This window comes from Odocoileus virginianus, chromosome 14 (genome assembly GCF_023699985.2).
Source record: "Odocoileus virginianus isolate 20LAN1187 ecotype Illinois chromosome 14, Ovbor_1.2, whole genome shotgun sequence".
NCBI lineage: Eukaryota > Metazoa > Chordata > Mammalia > Artiodactyla > Cervidae > Odocoileus > Odocoileus virginianus.
In genome coordinates, this window is record NC_069687.1 from 37822675 (window position 1) to 37848468 (window position 25794).

Below are 25794 nucleotides of genomic sequence, written 5' to 3' on the forward strand. Positions count from 1 at the left end.
ACGACTATGGACAGAGGAGCAGAGAGGTGCAGTGTGAAAAGGAACCTGACCTACCATTGCTGGCTTTGAAGACGGGCGGCGCCATGAGCCAAGGAGTGCAGGTGGAGCCTAGAAGCTGATGGAGGCAAGCGAACAGCTCCTCCTGTGGAGCCTCCGGGTGGAAGGCATCCAAGCCAATGTCTGGGTTGCAGCCCAGTGAGACCATATGGGGTTTCTGACATGCACAATTGTAAAGCAATACATTTGTCTGTTTTAAGTCACTGAGCTAATGGTAATTTGTTATAGCAGCAAGAGAAAAGTAATACAGGCTACACATATCATAAGCAGGCCAGATAGGCAGGCTCCCCATCTCTACTTTCTTCTCACTCTTCTGTAATTTTATTACCCTTTCAGAGACCTTTGGGGGTTATTTAATCCCATCTCACTTGGGTTGATCTGTCAAGATAGGAACATACAGTTTGCGGAGTGGTTTGCTCTGTCTCACACACTAGAAGTGGCAGAGCCATGACTCACCTGGGGATCCAGTAAGTGGTTAAGACTCCGAGCTCCCAATGGAAGGGGCCTGGGTTCAATCCCTGGTCAGGGAACTAGATTCCGCATGCTACAACTAAGAGTTTGCATGCCACAACTTAAAAAAAAAAAAAAGATATGGCATAGCTGAATTCATTAATCAAAATACATTTGAAAAAAGAAATGTGGCAGAGCCCTTCCCAGAAGGATTGGCCTGGGGCTTGTGCAAAACTTTGTGAGGCCAGATTGACCAAGAACAGCCCTGTGCCAATCAGTTTAGAATCTAGAGAAATGACACAGTCTTTGCTGGCCATGGGACAGGCCTAACACTGAGAGACTATTGTTATAGACTGGGCAAACCGCCATGAAGGTCCAGGAAGAGGGAACTATGATATTTGCACATGGCTTTCCAAGAGCAGAGCCTCTGCAGCATGCATTGTGGTCCTGATAGGATTTCTTATGAATGCTTTATATTACCCCTGTGTATCAGTTCAGTTCAGTTCAGTTGCTCAGTCATGTCCGACTCTTTGCGACCCCACGAACCACAGCACACCAGGCCTCCCTGTCCATCACCAACTCCCGGAGTCCACCCAAACCCATGTCCATTGAGTCAGTGATGCCATCCAACCATCTCATCCTCTGTCGTCCCCTTTTCCTCCTGCCCTCAATCTTTCCCAGCATCAGGGTCTTTTCAAATGAGTCAGCTCTTCACATCAGGTGGCCAAAGTATTGGAGTTGCAGCTTCAATATCAGTTCTACCAATGAACACCCAGGACCGATCTCCTTTAGGACGGACTGGTTGGATCTCCTTGCAGTCCAAGGGATTCTCAAGAGTCTTCTCCAACATCACAGTTCAAAAGCATCAATTCTTCTGCGTTCAGCTTTCTTTATAGTCCAACTCTCACATCCATACATGACCACTGGAAAAACCACAGCCTTGACTAGACGGACCTTTGTTGACAAAGTAATGTCTCTGCTTTTTAATATGCTGTCTAGGTTGGTCGTAACTTTCCTTCCAAGGAGTAAGCATCTTTTATTTTCATGGCTGCAATCACCATCTGCAGTGAATTTGGAGCCCAGAAAAATAAAGTCAGACACTGTTTCCACTGTTTCCCCATCTATTTGCCATGGTGATGGGACCGGATGCCATGATCTTAAGTTTTCTGAATGTTGAGCTTTAAGCCAACTTTTTCACTCTCCTCTTTCACTTTCATCAAGAGGCTCTTTAGTTCTTCACTTTCTGCCATAAGGGTGGTGTCATCTGCATATCTGAGATTATTGATATTTATCCCAGCAATCTTGATTCCAGCTTGTGCTTCCTTCAGCCCAGCATTTCTCATGATGTACTCTGCATATAAGTTAAATAAGCAGGGTGACAATGTACAGTCTTGATGTACTCCTTTTCCTATTTGGAACCAGTCTGTTTTTCCATGTCCAGTTCTAGCTGTTGCTTCCTGACCTGCATTCAGGTTTCTCAAGAGACAGGTCAGGTGGTTTGGAATTCCCATCTCTTTCAGAATTTTCCAGTTTATTGTGATTCACACAGTCAAAGGTTTTGGGCATGGTCTGTTATATAACCTTTATACCACACTTTATACTTTATTGTCACCTAGATATTTACGGAAATTTCATCTGACTTCCACTTCATGAGCATGGCATCAATACTGCTGATCTGAGAACCTGGACCGTGCTTAAGTCAAATGAATACTGAATGAGTAGGGATGTGTGAATTCAGATGGGTGCTTTCTAGGTGAGCTCACACAGATGTCTGAAGAAGACTGGAGTGTTAGAGCCCTTATCTGACATTCCCCTCCTGTTCAGCCTTCGGGCTGATGGGATTTGAATGTTGCCAAGGCCTTGAAGCAGCATTAATTGCTGCTGCTGGGAATGTAAGCTAAATAACTGCTTGCAAGGTCAGTCAAAAGGGTAAAATGCTTCAGAAACCCTTTGGTTATAATCATGATTCCTGGGAAGTAAAAAAATGCCAAGGGAGACATGTGGCAATACCTCGGATTTATGCAAAGTAACAGTAGAGATTGATTATTAACAAGAGTTTCTCAGATCAGTGGAATGCTTTGAGCCTGGCTTGTGGTTGCATCTAACATGGACAGATATTCTGAGCCTTGGCTTGTCCAGTACAATATTTTGGGAAAAAAACTGTTCGGCAGTGAGCAAAGTACTAAATACCCAGTTGAAGTTAGTTGGCATGAACTGTAGTCAGCATGGTTCCATAACTACTTGAAAGACATGTGATCTTAAGGAGAAAGAACTGGGGAAAGCAGACTAAGGATTATTCTGGGTTGACTAACTGGATAGTATACAGGGAAGTCTGTAGTATTAGGGTGTTGCAATAGGAACTTACAGCATTTCACACGTAGGGGCCAGGACAGAATTAAATGTACCCAGCAACTACCTGCTCCAGAGTATCCTGGCCTGGAGAATTCATGGGCTCTAGAGTCCGTGGGGTCACAAGAGAGTCAGACATGACTGAGCGACTCACTTCACTTTCAGCAGCAGGCTAGTGGACCTGCTGATAAAGGAAAGTTAAGAAAAAATGAAAGGTATCACTGAAGAGAAGGGATGGGAGGAAAATGAAGTTAAAGAAACAGGATGGGTCTGGAGTAGTGGCTCTTAAAGGATGGTTCCTGAACAGCAGCAAGAGCTGCTGGGAACTTACTGGAAATGCAAATTCTGGGGTGGGTCTTAAGCAGTCCCTGTTTTAATAAGCGTCATAGATCAGTGATCCTGTTGTATGTTAGAGAACTGGTCTAGAAAAAGGAAACAGAGTTGGAGATCTCAGAGGTGTGCAGTGTCACCTGAAAAAGAGGCACAGAGGCCTGTTGTCCTGGTGGATGGCTGATGTGATGTGGTGATGAGAGTCAGTGGCACAGAAGAAGAGATACTGAAGTCTAGCTTTCTGGGTCATCTGAAGACTGAGGATAAAATCAAGGTTAAAATAAAAGGAAAAAAGTGATCCAGTTGCTCATATCATCAAAGAAGGTGAAGCTTGAGTCTTAAGAAGGTCGTTTGAGTGAGTGAGGAGGATTTGGAGCAAATAATATAATATCAAATGAAGCAGACTGAGAATTGTGATGGATAAAGTTTAGCTGTGACAGCAGTGAGCATGTACCAGAACAGCCCCTATTCCTCTCTTCTTCAGTTGGGAAAATGGGAAAAAAACTAAGTAATTGTTCCACCAGCCAAAAGAGAAAGGAGCCAAGAAATATGTGCCTGATTGGGAGGAAGAGGCTGCCTGGGAGAAAAGAGGTCTAAGTTAAAGAAGGGAAGTGAGGATAAATGGGAGTTTTAACCCATACACTACAGGGTTCTTAGTCTACTGCTAAAAGAAAGTAGCCCTGGGATGAATAGAAAACAGTTCATTGGTAGAAGTTCTCCTGAGTAGCCAGCATAATGGAAATGGCTCAAGAAAACAGTAGGCTGGGAAGTCAGATCAGTGATATAGTCGAGAGAAACATTACAAGAAAGGAGAATGTCTAGAGAACAGAGAAAACACACACGTACAAGGAAGACAGAACATAAGTTGAATTGACACAAGCTCTTCCACTAAGAGAAGGAACAAAATGGTGGCATGAGAACTTGGTCACTACATCTCTACAGGTTACAACCACTGCTTTCAGAGATCACTTAGAGGACAATAAATGTTTCTGATGGTAGAGGTAGGAACAAAGATAAACCCACACTTAAAATCTGAAGTTACTGCTTAAGCAAGGAGACATGGTCAAAGTGAGTTCCCACTCTAATAAAGCTAGGACAGACAACTCCCAAAATGCCCATGTAACATTCTTATTTAAGGCCCTATATTTTTATGATATTAATTTGTTTAATACAGAGAAGGGAAAAAAGGGGGAGTTTTGTAATTTAGTCAGAAAAATTACACAAGATAACTTTATTTCCATGGATTTCTAAAATCATATGCTTTTAAAAAATCTCTACCTTAATCAATTTACCCCCACTATATAATGTATACTATTAAACCAACCAAATTGACACAGTGATTGCTCTGGAAAGACTAGAATGGGTTGGAAGGGTGAATTATTTAATAAAGTATAACAGATTGCAACCAATTACTTAACAAAAAGAAGAAAAACTAAACAGCCTGACCCTTTATAACAATTTACAGAACTCTGTTTAACTTAATAAGAAAAATCTGCTTTGGATAAGGCATCGCTTCATCACTTCTCAGAGATTAAGGCACAAAATCACCAGCATTACAAACTCAAACCTGTAAGAAAATCTGAAGACAGCAGCTGGTACAAATGCTACAAAAACAAAAACAGGTGCTTTGGGGGCACTGACTTACATCAAAGTAACATTAAACTGTAAATGTAAAACTTACAGCAACTCAATTTTCCTTCTCCAATGAAGGCTAATCATTTTTAACAGAAGATCAACTTAAAGAACAGAGGAAAAAGCCAATCTCTTAATATTCCTTTTTTTGGGGAAAAAAAAATTGTCTCTCAGTATCAGGCAAATTTTTAAAAAATGATTTAGCTGGTATAGATTTTAGAATAGCATATAAACAAATTGATAGCAACTAAAGCAATTTTAATGGCACATTCAGGAGCTTACATTTGAAATGACATTATTGGTTAGGTCCTTTCTTGTGAATTCTATGGTGATGGGTCAAGTATCAATATTTTATTAATGTTAACTTTAAACAAATATTTTGTTAAATTTAGTTATGTTTTTCAAAACAGTTAAAATTCCAACACATGAGATTTGAGGGCAAAGATACTGAAAAATAATACTTCAGTAGACTGTTACTACAGCCAACATGTTATAATAATTTCCCAAAGTTATTTCTGAAACAATAACCTAGGTTTAATGCTATCGTCTTTTAAGAATATTATAAGTGCACTAAAGCAGTTTCTGCCAGTAATCACAACTCACTAAAGCACTTGGCAAATGAGTCAGGATCAAAATATATGAAATGAAGAAACGTTAGCATTCATTATACATCTTATTCATAATCTCATTTACTTTGGCATTTTATTGTTTCAATATCTCAGGAAAACTTGGATCCAAACAAAATGCTAACGTTCCACAAATTAATTATCCTAAAATTTGAGCTGTTTTTCATCAGGAAATGAATTACCTTAAAGGTATATTTCCAGAAAACTTAATTGGATGTTAATCTAATAATATTAGTAAAGCCAGATAAAGAAAAGAAATAATAAAATATACCATGGAGTGAATGAAACTCTGATGTTACACTACAGTGTTATAGAAGAAAGGAATACAACAAATACAGATAATTTTTTAAGAAATGTACATGCCTCCTGAGCAAGAGGATTTAGGAATTATAATAATTAATATAAGTACCTAATATGTGTTTTAAATTCATTTTAATGTTGGTTGTCATTGTCTCAACCAGTGGTTCTCAAAGACTGCCATGTGGTTATCTCACACATCAATATGAATTCCATGTTTTGAAGACATCATTTGTCTGGTCCCTGTGAAATACATAACGAATGAACAGATGTGAGGTAGAGATGACGTGATTATTACATAAAGCCAAAATGGCAAAGGAGAAGTTTTTCCAAATGGGCATATCCACAAGCCATGGCGAATTCCATCTCGGATGTGGTGTGAGGTCCATGATATAAATAACATCCAGGGAAGAAAGCACCATGAGTCTTTGAGCTTGAAAAAGTGCATTGTAAACTTTAGGGTCAGAACCACAGTGGGTATCACAGTAGAACAGTGAAGGAAAGGGCGTCGTGGAAGACTCAGAGCAGCCTGCAGGGAGAAAGCGATAGCTAGTATCATCTCCTTCTTGGCAAACAACACTTTATAAATGCTGCCTAACATCTTAAGTATGTGTTTTCCTGCGGGCTACTGGAAATGCAAAGGGAACATTTTCTATGTCACCTCCAAATAGACTTTGCACTAAAAATGAAATCAAGATCTCAAGAACATATGACTAACTTTTTAAAGTTTCCTACTATGTGCTCAGAAAAGTCACAATACAATTTATATCCTAAATGTATGGTTAGAGTACATTTGGAGTTTTAAAGAATTGTTTGGGGCCTCTAAGAGCAATGAAAAAGTCTCACATTTGAATAAAATACTCTTCAATTAAACATAAAAAACTGTGACATATAGTTGATTTACAGTGGTATATTAATTTCAGATATACAACATAGCTATACAATATTTTTACTGGTTATATTCCATTTAACATTGTTATAAAATATTGGTTATATTTCCTACTCTGTACATTACATCTTTGTATTTTAATTATTTTATACTTAGCAGTTTGTACCTCTTAATCCCTTTCCCCTATCCTGCTTCTACCCCACTCCATTCTTCAATTAATAAATGCATAAAAGGGGAATATTTTTTGTTGTAACTATTGTATATTAGCCCTGAATACTTTCAAATTTATTTACAAAAGCATTAGAAAGATCATTAAACATGATTTGAAAGTTGAGTTAAATAAATCAATAGAATTTCTAAACCATTGTAGAAATGTAATCAACATCTAAACAAATGGAAGTTTTTCAGGCTTAATTCCTGAATGATCCATGGGAAACTCTTGGAGATGATGAAGGACAGGGAGGCCTGGCGTGCTGCAGAACATGCTGTCGCAGAGTCAGACATGACTTAGAGACTGGCCAACAACAACTTGCTAAACATCAATCAGAGTTTGTTTATTCTACATTCTTATTCCCGCTCCCTTCTCCATACTTTTAGTTGCCTATTTCTATTTTGTCAAAACATAAAACATTTCTGCATCATGCCACTTTAGTCTCTACCTCTAAGTTTTACGCTATGCTGTACTTAGCAACTCAGTCATGTCTGACTCTGTGACACCATGGCCTGCGGCCTGCCAGGCTCCTCTGTCCATGGGGATTCTCCAGGCAAGAATATTGGAGTGGGTTGCCATGCCCTCCTCCAGGGGAATCTTCCCAATCCAGGGATTGAACCCAGGTCCCCTGCATTGCAGGTGGATTCTTTACCATCTGAGCTATTAGGGAGCTACTGGAGAGAGGAGCCTATCCCTTCTCCAGGGGATCTTCCTGACCCAGGAATCAAACCAGGGTTTTGAGTTCTATGCCCACAGCATAACATGCTCCCCACAACAGGGTGGGGTGGGGGCGCCTATGGCAGTCACTGCTTGGAGGAGAGCAACAGCCTCCTGTTGAGATGATTAGTAGTTATGCTCTGGATGTGTGGACAGATACTGACTATTCACACTTTCATTTGTGAAGCCTATTTATATTAATAGTTTCTAAGGAAGAAACTTCCCTGATGGTTCAGACGGTAGTCTGCCTGCAAGGCGGGAGACCCAGGTTCAATCCCTGGGTCGGGAAGATCCCCTGGAGAAGGAAATGGCAACCCACTCCAATATTCTTGCCTGGAAAATCCCATGGACAGAAGAGCCTGGCAGGCTACAGTCCACTGGGTCGCAAAGAGTTGGACACGACCGAGTGACTAACACACCCACAAGGAGGAAACAAGATACTTCTGTTGCTTGCCTGATTCCTAAAATATTCATGCAGAACCTTTATTCATAGGTAAATAATAAAAGAAGGATATATCATAAAAGCATAGAAGTAAAATAGATAGGGCTTCCCAGGTTGCATCAGTGGTAAAGAACCCACCTGCAATACAGGAGACTTAAGAGATCCAGGTTCCATCCCTGGGTGGGGAAGATTCCCTGGAGAAGTGCATGGCATCCCACTCCAGTATTCTTGTCTGGAGAACCCCATGGACAGAGGAGCCTGGTGGGCTACAGTCCATAGGGTCACACAGAGTCAGATATGACTGAAATGACTTAGCTCGCATGCAAAAATAGGTAAAGTCCTACCAGTCCTGCTCTAGGACATGATTTTTTCTGGTTCTGTTCTTCACTTACTTCATATCCTGTGCTTGTCAGGAGTATGTGAAATGCTGCTCAGGTATTATTCAATTAGCATTTGTCTTTATATTGGTGCCCTTGCTTACTGCATATGTCACTTACAGAAGCAGTCTGAGAGGCTCTACAGGGCTGGAGAAACCATGCATTCAGGAGGCCTGTGTGCAGCTGATAACACCAGATACATGCCTTATGAAGGAAGTCAGGAGACAAATCTGTAGGTTTGCTTCTCCACATTCTGATACCATGAGCTAATGGAAACAAGATTTAGGGGGTCTTAGTGTGCTAATGGGCTTTCCAGGTGGCTCATCAGGTAAAGAAATTGCCTGTAATGCAGAAGATGCCAGAGATATAGGTTCGATTCCTGGGTTGGGAAGATCCCCTGGAGGAGGGCACGGCAACCCACTCCAGTATTCTTGCCTGGAGAATCCCATGGACAGAGGAGCCTGGTGGGCTACAGTCCACAGGTTGCAAAGAGTTGGACACGACTGAAGCAACTGAGCACAGCACAGCACAGCACTTAATCTTTCCTTCAAGACTTGGCTAATGGATAACCAACAATGTCCTACTGTATAGCACAAGGAACTCTATTCAGTATCCTGCAATAAACCATAATGGAAAAGAATATTTTTTAAAAAAAGAATGTATATATATATATATATATATATATATTCAACTGAACCACTTTGTTGTACAGCAGATATTAACACAGCATTCTAAATCAATTATACTTCAATTAAAAAAAAAAAAAGACTTGGCTAAAACATCTCCTATAAAGCCAGAATGGAACCCCTCAGTTACAATTATTGAACCTTTGCTCTGGGCACATCCACGGCACCTTGTGATGTGATATAATGTGGCCAGTAACATATCTGAACCCTCAGGAAAGTGTTTGGTGCTCAAAAACGTTGGATGAATGGGCTTTCTTATTTTAAAATAAGGCTAATCTTCTCTAGCTCTAACTAAACTGATGCTATAAATATCAATATCATGGCGTCAAAGAAATCAAAGCCCAGAAAAATTAAACATATAGGCTTCTTACCTTTAAAGACAGGGATCCAGATAGCAAAAAGTGGTCTATATCAATAACAGAGGCTAAAAACCCAGCTAAAATGATTTCTCCAAAGTCAGTCTTCTTCCTGATTCCAATGACTATTGCCCATGACCACATGCCAATCACGCAGTGTACTGAGTTATCTGAAAGTGCACGAAGCCAGGCATTTTGTTGAATTATGGGAAACTGAAGAAGTCTGTCAGCTACTGCACAGAATAAGCCCAGACCAAGGCTGGAAAGAAGAGATTCAGTGCTGCACGACTGGAGTAAAGCATGAGACTTCTCAGTCTCCGATGCCATCGCAGAGCAGTATGTCAGCATATGCTGAAAGCCATCACAAAACAAACAGCTCGTTCTCGTGTACATTCCCAGTCATCCTAAAGTAGAAAGGAGAGAAAAATATTAATGAAGACTATGGGATGCCATAGGATACATAAATTTAAAAATACCAGCAGTAATTCTAGAAGTGTAAAATCAAGTTGTAAAAACTGGTATCTCTTTTCTTTAACTGTTTGCTTATTTTCGGCTGTGCTGGGTCTTCGTTGCTGCTCAGGCTTCTCTCCGGCTGTGGCGAGTGGGGGCTCCTCTCTAGTTGTGATGCAGGGGTTTCTCACCGTGGTGCCTACTCTTGCTGTGGAGCTCAGGCTCTAGGCACAGGGGCTTCGGCAGCTGTGGCACCTGGGCTTAGCTGCTCTGCAGAATGTACCATCTTCCCGGATCAGGGATCAAACGAGTCCCCTGCATTGGCGGGTGGATTCTTACCCACTGTACCATCAGGAAAGTCCTTTTTTCTTTAACTGTTATCTGTAATTTCATTCCCCCCCCCCAGCTTTATTGAGATATAAATGATACACAGCACTGTGTAAGTTTAAGCTGCAGAATGTGATGATTTAATATACATAAATATTGTGAAATGATCATAATACAGTTAGCATATCCATTACTTCACATGGTTACTTTTGAGTGTGTGCAGGGAGAACATTTTATGATATACTGTCTTAGACTCTTTCAAGTATTGAAAGAAATAGTATTTCTTAAGTTTATATATAATAAGCCACGTGGCCCAAAGAGAACAGACTAGCCCTGTAGGAACAACCGTTTAGATGGTAGCGTATATCAAGGGAAATTTAAGAAAACCCGCTGACTAATCTATTACTTTGAAGTCATCAAATCTTTCTTTCAGTAATGTGTACTAGAGTAGTGGGCATCCACCCCAGCAACTGCTTTCCATACTTTTTTCTGATAACAGCATCGCCTTCCTTTGGGAAAAGTGCTCATCACAATACCCAGACTCTGGAGCTGATCAATTAGAACTGTCTCCCTTACTAGTAGTAGTGATTAAATAGCAATGACTAATTAGTAATAATTTTATAGTAGTGAATAGTAGTGATTACTCTGCTGAAGAAGGTGACCCCGGTTGGGCCAATCGGACTCCTTACCAGAATTTTTCCAAGTGGAGCTGATGGAGAAAGTTCCTTTACTTCTTATAAAGCATAGACTCAACTACATGGAAGAGCCTAGGAAAAACGAATCATAAGGACATCAAGTCCTCAGGACCAATCTCTAAGGTTCTTAGAGCTTCCCTGGTTCCTGCAACTCACCTTTCACTTCTATGAGCTACTTCAGGATTTTCTCAATAAGTCCCCTTTTCCTTATGTTACCTCTAACCAAAGGACCTTAACTGACATAAAAAGGCAATCGTAATTCTGAGTGCTCACCTGGCATACAATATTGAGGTCACTTATCCAGTTAAAGTTATTAATATTGTGGGATACCTGAAGTTTTTGCTTTGTATTGTTGTGTCTTAGTTCTGAGCATTAAAGGCTAACTAAATGATTTATTGAGAATGATTCAACTTCCATTCTGTAATGAAAACTATACATAGATCACTGTATATATTCTAACAATTTATAGAGAAATGCAAAACACCTAGAATAGGAAAACACCTTTAAAAAGGTCTAAGTTGAAGGACTTGCACCATCTGACTTTAAGTCTTACTATAAAGCTACATAACCAAGAATGTGGTACCATTATGAAGATGGAGAAATGAATCAATGCAACAGAATACAGAGTGGGTTCACAAACAGATCCACACGCATGGTCAACTGATTTTTGACAAATATGCAAAGGAAAGTCAATGGAGAAAAGACTCCTTTCAAGAAATGGTGCTAGAACAACTGGATATCCATATGCAAAAATAATGAACCTCAGTCCATACCTTCCTTCCCATACAAAAATTAACCCAAAATGGATCACAGACCTAAAAGTAAAACAAATCTATAAAACTTCTGGAAGGAAACACAGGAGAATATCTTTGTCCTTGGGTTATACAAAGAGTTCTTGGTAGCAGTATCAAAGCTCCATTGATTAAAAAAGTTAATAAATTAAGCTTCACTAAACTAAAGAACTTCTGCTGTTTGAAAGACAATGTTAAGAGAATTAAAACACAAGACATAGATTGGGAGAAAATATTTGCATATTTCATATTTGATAAAGGATTTGTATACAGAATAAAGAATTCTGAAAACATGATAACAGAAAAACAGGCTGATACAAAGATGGAAGAAAGATGTGAAAAGGTACTTTACAAAGATGATATACAAATGGTCCATAAGCACATGAAATATGCTCAACATCATTATTAGGGGAATGGAAAGTAAAACCACAATGAGATTCCAAACATAACTATCAGAATGGCCAAAATTTAAGGCTGACCATTTCCAAATGTTGGCAAAATGTGGAGCAATCAGAACTCTCATACATTATTGGTGGAAATGTAAGATGATACAACCACTTTCCAGTTTCTGAGAAAGTTAAACATGCTCCTACCATATGACTCAGTCAGTCCATTCCTAAGCATTTACCTAAGAGAAGTGAGAGCAAACATCCACACAAAGACGTGCACAGTAATGCTCATAGCAGCTTTGTTTTTTTTTTAACATTAGCTTCAAACTGGAAGAACCCAACTGGATAAACAAAATATGGGGAAAAAAAAAAAAAAAAGAAGCCTACAGTAAAAGCCCGTAGGGTGCTTCCTAGGTGGCACTAGTGGTAAAGAACCCACCTGCCAATGCAGGAGCCCTAAAGAGAAGCAGGTTCCATCCTTGGGTCAGGAAGATCCCTTGGAGGAGGGCACTGCAACCTACTCCAGCATTCTGGCCTGGAGAATTCCCTGGAGTGAGGAGCCTGGCGGCTACAGCCCGTGGGGTCACCAAGGGTTGGACATGGCCGGAGCGGCTTAGCACAGAAACTCACAGAACTGCACAGAGTGAACCCTAACTGTGGACGTTAGTCAAGAATAATGCATCAACACTTGTTCATTAACTGTATCAAATGTGTGTGTGTGATGTATGTGCATGACCAGTTTTGTCCAATTCTTGGCAACCCCGTGGACTGTAACCTTTCTGGACTGACCCGGGAAGATCTCCTGCATCTCCTGCATTGCAGGCAGAGGCTTTACCGCTGAGCCACTGCGGAAGCCAAACAAACATGCCACACTCTTGGAAGAAGTTAATAATGGGGAGAAATGTGTAGAGGAAGAATGGATATATGGGAATACTTTCTACTCTGCTCAACTTTTCTGTAAACCTAAAACTGTTATAAAACAAAGTATTTTTAAGAAGCAAATAAAGTATGGGAAAATGTTATAATTGTTACATTTAGGTAATGAACATACTTTAGTTCATTATACTCTACTTTTATGTTTGAATTTCTTATCTAGAAATGTTTTTTAAAAAAGTACCTAGTATGATCCCACTTATATAAAATTCTAGAAAATGCAAGAAAGGAGGGGCAGGAAGGATTAAAAAGGAGCATAAGAAAACTGGAGAGACAGATTCATTACTTCATTACCTTGATTGTGGTAAGTTTCATGGTTCATAGTTTCATACCCATACCAAAATGTATCAAACTGCACATTTTAAATATATGCAGTTTATTACACGTCAATTATACTCCAATAAAGATGTTAAAAAGTTAGGAAAATATACTTTATTGTCAGTAACAATAGCAGCCTTTCATGTAAGGAGCAATCTGAAAACAAGAAAGAGATTATGGAAATAAAAAACCTGACTGCCCAAATAAAAAGTCAATACAAGCAACGCATAGTAAAATGAATGCTTCAAAAAACAATTAATAAAAATACATTCAAAGAATTTTCTAAAAGCTTGAGGGTGAAAAAAAGGATAGAGAGTTGGAAATTGAAAGAAAAAACAAATTGAAAAAATAAGGAGAGGGACTTCCCTGGTGGTCCAGTGGCTAACACCCCATGCTCCCAATGTAGGGGGCCCGGGTTTGATCCCTGGTCAGAGAATTAGATCCCACATGCTGCAACTAAGATCCAGAGCAGCCAAATTAAAAAAAATTATAAATATTAAAAAATAAAGAGAAAATCCTTAAGACCCAAAACAACAACAACAGCTATCTGCAAAAGAAACAGAATGTAATTAACACCAACACCAAACATTGTTGGACAACAATTACAGAGCTCTGAGAGAATAGGATTATGACATCAGGAACTCTAAACATAACTAAGTTATAGTATCTATGTGACAATTATAAATTTTAAGATTTTTACCTTAGAAATTGTAACACTTCTATATAATGTTTTGGGAAAAAATAATCAAGGAGCAGGTCTTTTAAATTTTTATGGGAAGAGAAAAATACATAAAACTTGCTCAATACAGCAAAGTAGAAAAGTAATCTATGAAGAAGAAAATTTTACTCCCACCCTTACACACCAAAAATAAAAAAGAAAACAAACATGTCAAACACAAATACTATAATCGATGTGAATGCAACAGACAGCTTGGAAAAGAAAGAAATATCTATGAAGTTACTGTTAATAAGAAAACATCTCAAACAAAAAGTCTCAGCAATATAGAAAATAAAGAGCTGAGAAAATATCTATCTAGAAAACACAAACACAACGAAGCAGCAGTGGTATTAGGCTGGTGCAAAAGTAATTGCAGTTTTTCACTGTTTAACTTTGCCGTTTTTATGTTGGAATACACTCTTAAATGTGGTTATGTTATATACCATTTTAATGTACATCTCTCGCTTTATGTTTTTCACCAATGACTTATTACTTGCTGTTTCCGTTCAGTTCAGTCGCTCAGTAATGTCCAACTCTTTGCGACCCCATGAACCACAGCATGCTAGGCCTCCCTGTCCATCACCAACTCCTGGAGTCCACCCAAACCCATGTCCATTGAGTTGGTGATGCCATCCAACCATCTCATCCTCTGTCGTCCCCTTCTCCTCCTGCCCTCAATCTTTCCCAACATCAGGGTCTTTTCAAATGAGTCAGCTCTTCGCATCAGGTGGTCAAAGTATTGGAGTTGCAGCTTCAACATCAGTCCTACCAATGAATATTCAGGACTGATCTCCTTTAGGAGGGACTGGTTGGATCTCCTTGCAGTCCAAGGGTCTCTCAAGAGTCTTCTCCAACACCACAGCTCAAAAGCATCAATTCTCTGGTGCTCAGTTTTCTCTATAGTCCAACTCTCACATCCATACATGACCACTGGAAAAACCATAGCCTTGACTAGATGGACCTTTGTGGACAAAGTAATGTCTCTGCTTTTTAATATGCTGTCTAGGTTGGTCATAACTTTCCTTCCAAGGAGTAAGTGTCTTTTAATTTAATGGCTGAAATCACCATCTGCAGTGAATTTGAGTTCCCTTAGGGCTCAGGAATTCACAATGGAGAACTTGAGCGGATGATGACTGTGATATCCTTGTTTACTGGCAGAAAATACTCCATTTCTTGGGGCTTCCATCTGCCTGCAATGCAGGAGACCAGGGTTTGATCCCTGGCTCAGGAAGATCCCCTGGAGTAAGAAATGGCAACCCACTCCAGTATGCTTGCCTGGAGAATTCCATGGACAGAGAAGCCTGGTGGGCTACAGTCCATGGGGTCACAAAGAGTCGACACAACTGAGAGACTAACATTTTCACTCCATTTCTCAGAATAGCTAGAGGGAGGGAGAGTGAAAATGTATCATTACACTCCTCAGGAAGAAAAAGACAATTACATTAATTTGTAAGTGAAATGACTGCCTATACAAGATAATAAATTGAAAATTGTTAGGATTTAGAGCTTCCCAGGTCTTGCTAGTGGTAAAGAACCCTCCAGTCAATGCAGGAGACATAAGAGATGCGTGTGGGTTTGATCCCTGGGTTGGGAAGATCCCTTGGAGGAGGGCATGGCAACCCATTAGTATTCTTGCCTGGAGCAACCCATGAACAGAGGAGCCTGGCAAGCTACAGTCCATAGGGTTGCACAAAGTTGGACACAACTGAAGCAACTTAGCCTATCCTAGAATTTAAGTTGCAAAAGGTGGACAATTCAAGATAAATTATTAATATACCAGCAATAATCGAAAGGGGAAACTACCAGAAAATGAACATTCATAACAGCAATAAAAACTCAAATATCAAGGATAAACTAAACAGATAATGCACCGCATGTGAAGAAAATGACAGAATGGTATTATGTCAATCAGCTATGCAGAGCTCTTGTGGCTTTGTGCTATGTTCCAGCTAAGCTGGAAGTACACTTCCCAGAATCCCCTTCCTCATTATGTGTCGTGCTGGCTACAGGAGACTCTGTACATGGAACCTGGAAAGCAGAAGTGAAGCAGCGGCCATATTTTTTAACTCTGAAGATTGGTCCTGGACACACTGTGGGGCTTGCACATGTTGTTGCTGATCTGTCAGCTCACCTTGCTGGCATGGGCAGGCGAGGCCTGCAGCTCCTTCAGCTCCCACCATATCTTCCTTCACCCTCTCCAAGTCCTGGGCCTCTCCTACAGGTCACCCACAGCATCAAAACTGAAGCTGGTGAGAAGTCAATGCAGATTGCAATGTCCTTGTTCTCACCCACCTTCCCTTCCCAACTGTCTAGCTGACATGCTTCACGCCCAAAAACAGACACAGAGGCAACAGCCTGCTCTCCCAGTCCCTACAGTTACAGAAGGTCTTTCTTATTTGTTAGCATGCAAAGTAGTTTTGCTTCTTTGATGGAACTTCACTGATAACAAGAGCCAGACCATTTTACTAAGGAGACCACATGGCTGGTATTACTGTCCTCAAATTAATCTATAAATTTAATGAATCTCTAATCAAAATTATAACAGGAGTTTTCTTTTAGCAGCTTCACAGAATGTTTTCAGACTGGCATTCAATCCCAGGTGGTGCTAGTGGTAAAGAACCTACCTGCCAATGCAGGAGACAAAAGAGAAGGTTTGATCCCTGGGTTGGGAAGTACCCCTGGAGAAGGAAATGGCAACCCACTCCAGTATTCTTGCCTGGAGAATTCCATGGACAGAGGAGCCTAGCAGGCTACAGTCCACTGGGTTGCAAGGACATGACTGAATAGACTTAGCAAGCAAACTTGCAAAAGCAGAGTGATGTGAACACTGAAAGGTGAACCCAAATCCGAGACAGATCAAGTGTGTGTTTCCAGAAGGGGGAAATGTATGTACCATTCCAAATTGGTAAGGAACAATTATTATTTTACTCAGATCTCGTGTCAGTTAGGTTTCTTAAGTGCATGGAATAGAAAGCGCTCTGGCAATAAAAGCAAAAAGCATTTATTAAAAGGATATTGGGAAATCACAGTCTTGCCTGGTTTCAAGAAACAAGTTTCAAACTATGCCTCAAGCACCTGAGTACACATGACACCAGACACCTGCAGTGAAGACCTCCCTGCCCCTGAACCCAGCTTACACTGCTTAACCCATCACCAGATATTATCACTGGCATTGCTGCTAGTTCTGTCCTCTGCTGCTGTTATAAAGATTCTTGGAGTTCTGTTTCTTTGCTCTCAATACAAAATTCAGAGATGGGCACTGGCTGGGCTTAGATCACATGCCCATTCCCTAGCTGCAAGGGAGGCTGGAAAAGATAATATGTGATCTTTTCAGCATAACTAGTAGAAAGTGGTTCTTTTCTCCTTCTCCTCTTCTTCATGTTAGAAGAGGAATCTCAAAAGTATACTATGCTGAGCAGGATAATGACTAGTCTGCAATGGTAATGGGTCTGTTACAAAAGGCTTTAATTGCTAAGTAGTACTGAAGAGTCAATCATCAGGTGAAACCTGAGATTGGATCATCTGTGCAATGCTCAGTTTTATATGGCAGAGTTGTTTAAACAACTTTAGATTTCAAAATGTCACATGCACAAGGATTAGAGCTTTATATTAATAATATAGACCATTTCTTGGTTAAATTAAGAGAGGGAATCAGTTTGACTGACTAGCTGCCTGGAAATTTTCCATAGTCAAGAGAACTTTTGTAATCAGTTTGGTATCAAACTTGGGATATTTACATGAATTTGTAAACAGACTTCTACAAAGTCCAGCTGGCTAGACTTTTAGAGAGGAGCTCAAAAATATCTTAAAAATACTGATAGACATGACTATATAAAAATGTAAACTCATGCATGGCAAAGTTAAACACTAATACATGGAGGAAATTTTGAACATTTATGATGGAGAAAGATAATAAGCCTTACTTTACAAAGGATTTTTAAAATTAATGAGATGGGACTTTCCCGACAGTCCAGTGGTTAAGAATCCGCCTTGCAATGCATGGGATGCAGGTGCAGTCCCTGGTCAGAGGGAACGAAGATCCCACATGCCACAGAGAAACTGCGTGCCCGTGCCACAGCTGCTGAGCCTATGAGCTCCGGTGTCCGCACACCACACACAGCTAGGGTTTGTGAGCCACAGTGAAAGACCCCACGAGACACAGTGAAGTACCCTGAGGGCTGCAACGAAGACCTGATGCAGTCAGACAAAAAAGAAAAAGTAAGTATCTCAATAATAACGTGGCTATGTCTAAGAAAAGGCAATTTGGAAAAGGAAGAAATACAAAGATCAAGAAAAGTATTAAAATATTTCAACTTTATTGGTAATCAATTGAATTTAATTTAAAACAATGAGATTTCAATCTAAGATTGACAAAAGATTGCTAATGATCTATTAGTGGTGGGGAAATGATCACCCTAATAGAGTATCAGCAGTTGTATAAATTGGCATAACTTTTCTCAAACAATTTGACAATATGTACCAAAAATGATTAATAAATTAGCAAATACTTTTGACTCAGCATTTCCATTTCTACAAAATTATCCTAAGAAACTAATTAGATAAATACAAAGAGTTACACATGGATGTTCAGCATGGCATTGTTTATAAGGAAAAGTTAGAAACTATGTGCCCAAAATACAGGACTACTGAAATAAATTCCATATTATTATGCAGTCATTAAAAAATACTTATTCCCAATTTATTGACATACTAGATATTAAAATTTTAAAGGTATCCTATAAAATCATACATAAAATATTAAATTTTTGTTAAAAATACATACATATATGTAAAAAATCTGGGAGACTGTTCATTCGGCTTGTCTGTCACTGGTGGGCTTACATGTGATCATTATTTTTTTCCTTTCTTTGATTTCCCCCAAATTTTCAATATCATGAACACAAAACAAATAAAACTCCTTTGAAAAGTTAGTTAGAAGTAATTAAACTCAGACCACAATGATAAACTCAGCCTCATAAAAGTGAAATTTTTTAAAATGTAGAAATATATTTATAACATTATAAATATTAATAAAATACTAGAATATACAACATTAATAAACATTAATAAAGTTGTATGCGTGCATGCATGCCGTCACTTCAGTTGTGTCCGACTCTGTGTGACCCCATGGACGGTAGCCTGCCAGGCTCCCCTGTCCATGGGATTCTCTAGGGAACAATACCAGAGTGGACTGCCATGCCCTCCTCCACAGTATCTTCCCAACCCAGGGACTGAATCTGTGTCACTTACATCTCCTGCACTGGCAGGCAGGTTCTTTACCACCAGTGCCACCTGGGAACCTGTAAAGTTGTATGCAAATCTCATAAGTCCAATTTATAGTACAATATAAAAATAATGTATTCACATTTATGTACTGGTTGGCACATGAAAAGTCTATATGAAAGAGTTCCATATCTCTAGATGAAATAAATTTATGAAGGTTCCATTAATATTTTTAATAGTGTGAAGAATACTTGCTTTGTAGATAACAACTATTTTGTTAATGACATTGGACCCTTTGTAGGATTGTTGTCAATCCTCAAATTCTTTTGTTGTTGTTTAGTCCCTAAGTTGTGCCTGACTCTTTTGTGACCCCCTCATGGACTATAGCCCACCAGGCTCCTCTGTCCATGGAATTTCCCAGGCAAGAATACTGGAGTAGGTCACCATTTCCTTCTCCAGGGGATCTTCCCAACCCAGGGATTGAACTCTTGTCTCCTGCATTGGCAAGCAGATTCTTTACTACTGAGTCACCAGGGAAACTCCCTCAAATTCTTAATCATTTGCAAAAATGAAAAAATGAAAATTATTCTCTAAAGCACAAAGATTGAGTTATAGTCTACAGATTCTTCCAGGATTAGGAAATAATGATTTCAAGGTATTTTCAACCAAGAGATACAAGCAAAATGCAAGAGACCTCCAAGGCCATGAATCCTTTCTATATACCTTAAGATTTATAGCTCCATAAGTCATGAATCATTTGTGTCTACTTTGCAAAGTAAGCATTTGACACCTGAATGGATAAAGAAGTCAATGTGTTTAAAGGCTCAGTATATATAAAGTTTATAAAATATTCCTTGAATCAAGGATAACATCATTATCCACTCAGCTGGATGGAAACTGGGACACACAAAGCTTGAATTAATGACCAAGCCAGAGAGGTGCCACACCATCAACAACATCGCCCTCCTTCAGTAAGCTGTGGCCTGTAAATTCGTCCTGAGGAGAAAGGTGGCCAGTCAGGTTCTCCAGATGAGTGCAAGGAGAACGTAGGCTGGGCACAGTATTCACAGAGGCCTAACAAAACAGCTCTTCTGCCATTCAAACTTTGCTTCCATATGCATTTAATTACAGATTCACCGTCAAATCTCATCCCAGAAAGCACACAGAAATAAAAGCACACCTAACTGCAAATTGCATGATGTCTCTGTAAAGCCACTTCATTACACCCATCTTTTTTTACTCACTAAACAATTTTCAACCATCAATAAATACATTTAAATGTTACTCACCATATATTTTACTTGATGAATTCAGATACAAAAATGACCAGGTAGCTAATAAAGTGTCATGAGCAAAATAAAACAAGAAAAGATCACTTAAAGTGTTTAAATGGTGATCCAAATTTAAAGTGATCTGAAAAAGAAAAAATTGTTTACAAAATAACTATACAGTAGTTAATGAATAGGAACAGATACACATAATAGGGTGACACAAACTGCATTTTAAATGGAAGGTGTAAACAGCTTGCTTGACGAGAGAGAAATAAAAAGCACACTTGAGTAAACTCCGAAGCAGATCCTTCAGCCCCAGTCAAGCCTTCAGATGCCTGCAGCCCTGCCAACATCTAGAACTACAACTTTGAGACCCTGAGCAGAACCACCCAGCTAAGCCTCTTCCAAAAGTCCTGGCCCAAAGATACAGTGAGGTAGTAACTGTTTACTCTTCTAAGCCTAAAAGCTTTGGGGTAGTCTGTTTTGCAGCATGGATAGCTAAAACAGTAGTTTCTCTTTTCAAGAAAGGTATACTTATGGCCCCAGAAACACACAACTGGAACATCTATTCCACTGCAACTATTGGTGCAGATGTATAGAATAGATTCTGGGTGTAAGAAATTTAATAGGTGTACTTCCTCTTATTATCTCTGATTAGAACACCCAGTCCACGGGGTCACAGAGTCTGACACGACTAAACTACTGAACTGAGAACACCCAAGTGTCCCATTTTTCTTCATTTCCCTTCTTCCTGTTTCCCCACTTCCTGCTCCTCCCCCATAAACAGAATGGGCTCTAGAACCTCTTAAACCGTAAAACAGCTTTATGTTTATTTTACATATTCACTTTTGTTGGGCAAGTTCATTACGAGAATTGTAATTTTCTTTTAAACTTGTCACGCATGAAGCTAATGTGCTCAAGGTGTTTAATATCGCATTATACTAGTACAAGGAGAAAACAAGTTAGCAATCCTCAGCCTGTGAACTAAAGATACTATTTGTAATGGTATCTGCCATAACAGCCAGCTACCCAGATCATAAATTTCCATGACTTGCAGGAGACACTTTCTGCAACAGCCAAACTCTACCACACACCATCTCCATTACAGAATAATGCCATCAACGATGGGGCCTTCAGGGCTTCCCAGGTGGCCTTAATGGTAAAGAACTCGCCTGCTAAACCACGAGACATAGGTTCAGTCTCTGCGAAAGAAGATCCTCTTAAGGACACGGCAACCCACTCCTGTATTCCTGCCTGGAGAATCCCGTGGACAGAGGGGCCTGGCAGGCTACAGTCCATGGGGTCGCACAGAGTCGGACACGACTGAGCGACTAAGCACTCGAGCCGGGGGCGCATTAAGGGCCCTCGAGCCGGGTAAGGATGGCAATGGGCAACTCAGGCAAAAGCGCCCGCACCCCGCCCAGACCCAAGGAAACGCAAGGGGCGGGGAGCTTAGGTGAGGGCTGGACGCCTATGGGATCTAGAAAGCGCGACAAAGCCGAAGGGCTCCGGGCCACTGCCGGTCGACCACACTTCACCTGCTCCCGGGTCCCGTGTGCCTGACGCCCCGACACGCCTTCCCCACCGGGAACCTGGATCTTCTAGCCTTTCAGGTCCAAGTGGTCCCCGCTTCCGCCTCGCACCTCAGGACGTAGTTTCGCGGCGTCCATACAGTCCGTTTCTCGCTGAGGACCAAAGGCAAGCACCATCTGCTCCGCCCGCTGAAGCAAGCCTGCGACGCGAACGGCGGCCCCGCCCCCTATACCCTCTCCATCCTCCTGTCGGTACTATAGAGATGCCGGCCGCAGGCCAGAGCGGCTACGTCACCTCACCACTCCCCGCTACGCCATTACAGGAACCGAGAGGACGCCGGGATACTGGTTCCATTCCCCCGCCGACCGGAACGCTGCTTTAGTGTTCGTTAGCTGAGACGGTGGGTATCTCGTGTTACCCCGAAAGTCGTGCTCCTCAAAAGGAGACATTTGGGACAGTGGGGTGGGAAGTGAAAAGTGACTTGTTGGTTTCCATCTTGAACGTGAGGATTTGTTTTTCGGCTTAGCCACAGCTGTCCACAGCGCACCCAAGCTGCGGCGGGAAGCGGGGACACGTAACCTCATCAAATGTGGGAAGCGTGGCCCTAAACGCTTGAGCTCGGAGACACCGGCTGTTCCGGGTGTATTGAGATGTTTCCGACTTCCTGCAAAGGATCCTTTACGGCGGGCGTAGGAGTTTTTCACTCCGCTAGACTGCGTGACTTTGCAGGCCTGAAGCTCTTTTGTAGCGCTCCACCGCCCTCTTGGGGAGTTCTTGATAATTATTCTGCGTTTGTGCAGTGGACTTTGGGGTCGCTGCTTGTGGTCGGCAGTGACAAGGCCAGAAGGCTTAATCGTGACTACTAATTCTTCCGAGTCGAAAAAGACAACATAAAAGGTAGCTTGACCTTGATTAACTGGGCTGACAAAAGTGCAGGTGTTTAGTAGTTCTGGCCAGTTCCCATCATGGCTTGGGAGTGGTGGGTGCTCTCCAAGCACCAAGGAGACATCTAGCTTGACATTTGACCCTAGGAAGTACTGGCCCAAAAGAGGGGACTCAGAGGAAATTTTTTTTCTCTTTCTTACCTACTTTCTCAAAACAAGTGTTGGATGTAATGCGGGGGCAGCATTGGGATCGTATCAATACTAATAGTTGAAGGAGATGGTAGAAAGTTGGAATCTTCCATCTCAAATAAACTTCTAGGTCTCTCACAGCACCTTAAGGTGTGGCTTAGTTTTTGCTATAGAAGTTTTCATTGCTTGACACACTCTTGGTTCTGAGCTAATGGGAATGACTCAACTCAGGGAGGAAATTATACATATTTTACTTGCACAGCTTAAAAGCTTATTAAACATATTTATTGCTGAATACATTAACCACAGTGCTCTTAGTCATGTTAAGGGCAATTTTTTTCTGTCTGAATGCAATAACAATTTGGCATTACCCTTATGGCAGCATGGGTACATGTCTTACTATAGTCGAGGCTTTCTGGAGTTACTTAGGGACGACATAGATGGTTTCCTGCCACCAAAACAGAACTTAGTTATTTCTGTAGTCAATCTACTGCCCAAAGGGGCTGTTCATTTACACACACTGAATGTTCGCAACATGCCAGACACTATGCTTGTTAATAAGACTATAAAATAACTTTATGGGGCTCAAATTCTAGTGGAAGATATAGACCACAAAGAATAAATATGGTGATGTAACAGTAACTGGGGGAAGCCCCTCTGAGGGATATTTGTGCTGATACTTGAAGGTGGCAGTGTGAGAGAAACAAGAAAGCATTGTGCTCAAATTGCTTACATTTTATCTCCTAACCTATTACACTCTTTTTTTCGCTGTTTTTCTTGTTTCCTATGTTACTTTTATGTGAAGAGGCTGGTCTTCTCAAGAAATCAGATGTTAATTTTAACATTTCTTGTTATATTTGGTATAATCCTGAAGTCTTTTTGGAAGTATGGTTTTCTTCTTTCCCAATAGACAGGTGCAATAAATAGTACTTATGGTGAGCTTATTTCTCTCTTTTGGTCTCATGTATTTTGTAACATAAATCTTTTGAGATGTTCAAAACAAATGAAAATATTTGGTAACATGAGACAAATTCAGATAAAATTCAGTCTTAGCTGAAGTACTCCATTCTTAGCTTGCAGTAATATTGCCCACATTAAGGTTTTTTTTTTTGAAAGAGCTGATTCTCTTTTCATAGATCTGCTGAAAAATACTTGGCATAGAGAGACTAAATAGCAAATGACCAATGCACACAATTCTGCATATTAAAATTTTTAAAAATCTTGATTAAAAGTGAATGCTCCACAAAACAGCAACAACTCTACAGTTTTATAAAATTTTCTCAAATCTAAGAAATTGTTTAGATTTTTTAAATGGTTCTTTATTAATAATATACAAATATATATTTTAAAATTTGCAAGTTAGATAAAACACCTCCAAAGTTAGATATCATTTCTCACATACTCATTGTACACAAGTCATGTATATATATATAATTTCTTGGTTTTCTAGTAATATTCTACCAATCACTTGAAATAATATCCACAGGGCTTAATAATATATTGTACTAATTCCATTTTTCACCATTTAGAGTTTGATAGAAGATTGTCAATATCCTGAAGGATTTCAGAGGTTTTTTTCAATGCTACTGATACACTCTTTTCATTAACTTCTTTTAGCAAGGTTTCTGAAGATTTTGGTTGACAACGATCCAAAGACTGTTCATTTTTCTTGTGAGAAATCTGGTTTAGGACACCACTATTCTCCAATAACACTAAGTTGCTTAGTTAAGGAGCTTTCCTCCTATACAGAAAACCTAGCCTTCATATTAAAATATTATTTTTCTATTGGGAGGAAGATCTCTTGGATTCATAATAAAGTTGGGACTTCAGAATTTATCAAGTCTATCCCTTATATAGATGAAGAAACTAGTTAGAATATAAGAAGGGGAAAGGAAGACAGTATGTATGTCTGTATTTGGATGAAAGTTTGGTGACAGGGAGGAAACAGAAGAATTAAAATCTCAGTAACATTTCTTTAAAGGCTTCCAGGTAGCTAAGAATCTGCCTGCAATGCAGGAGACCGAGGTTTGATCCCTGAGTAGGGCAGATCCCCTGAAGGAAATGGCAACCACTCCAGTATTCTGGCCTGGGAAATCCCATGGACAGAGGAGCCTAGGGGACTACTGTCCATGGGGTCGCAAAAAGTTGAACATGACTTAGTGACTAAACATTTCTTTAAGTGATGAAGTGATTCGGGAATGCAAGGGAACAAAGTAGGGGTGAGAGGAATATGAACAATCTGTGTAGGGTATTTTTAAATAACTTAAAACATCTATAGTGAAAATAAATGTGTCCGCTATTTCAGAGCTACTTTATTATTTGAATAGGATTACGGAAAAATAAGAGGATAAAAGGAATTTAGATGAGTGGGGTAGGAATGCACAGAACAAAAGGTTTAACAAGAAAAAGTAGGAGTCCAGTCTAAGCTGGTAACAGAGGAAGTTCCTGAACTCACCTCCTCCCACAAACACACTGAATCTATGCTACATACAGAGCAGTTCTCACTGTCAGAAATACAGGAACAACCCAAGTGACTGCTATCCACTGAATGAATAAGAAAACATCAAGAAATGGGTAAGAATAAGACAGGCTTTCACTATAAACCCCACCCTCAGCACAATAGCGGGGAATTCACAATTAGCCCAGCTTCACCC

The 25794-nt window shown here is 40.1% G+C and overlaps 2 protein-coding genes across 11 annotated transcripts in view; both read right to left on the reverse strand.

Annotated features, from left to right (window-relative positions):
* Positions 1–4402: 4402 nt before the first annotated feature.
* On the reverse strand, positions 4403–22267 carry TMEM267 (transmembrane protein 267). Of its 3 annotated transcripts, none has more exons than XM_020885753.2 (3): positions 22178–22267; positions 9435–9823; positions 4403–6270 (listed from the first exon to the last, which is right to left on the reverse strand). In XM_020885753.2, the coding sequence occupies exons 2-3, from the start codon at positions 9810–9812 to the stop codon at positions 5935–5937; spliced, it is 714 nt and encodes a 237-aa protein (XP_020741412.1). In that variant the 5' UTR covers positions 9813–9823; positions 22178–22267; the 3' UTR covers positions 4403–5934. The 3 variants fall into 3 exon arrangements, with proteins under 3 accessions (XP_020741412.1, XP_020741411.1, XP_020741409.1); XM_020885752.2 differs by lacking the exon at positions 22178–22267 and adding an exon at positions 22073–22161; XM_020885750.2 differs by lacking the exon at positions 22178–22267 and adding an exon at positions 20553–20642.
* C14H5orf34 (chromosome 14 C5orf34 homolog) overlaps positions 18333–25794 on the reverse strand; it is a 37931-nt gene continuing 30469 nt past the window's right edge. For 7 of the 8 annotated variants that reach the window (XM_070476656.1, XM_020885748.2, XM_070476654.1 and 4 more), the window contains one exon: positions 24435–24852. In XM_070476656.1, the coding sequence (XP_070332757.1) occupies positions 24659–24852 (194 nt within the window). In that variant the 3' untranslated portion in view covers positions 24435–24658. Of the gene's footprint in view, positions 19341–20552; positions 20677–22072; positions 24853–25794 lie in introns of those variants that run through there. The other variant, XR_011491209.1, reaches the window with a different exon arrangement.

Coding starts and splice junctions, on each gene's coding strand:
- TMEM267 (XM_020885753.2), bottom strand. CDS start 9,812: ATGTACACGAGAACGAGCTGTTTGTTTTGTGATGGCTTTCAGCATATG. Junction 6,271..9,434: donor CTGGATCCCTGTCTTTAAAG/GTAAGAAGCCTA, acceptor TTCTCCCTGCAG/GCTGCTCTGAGTCTTCCACG.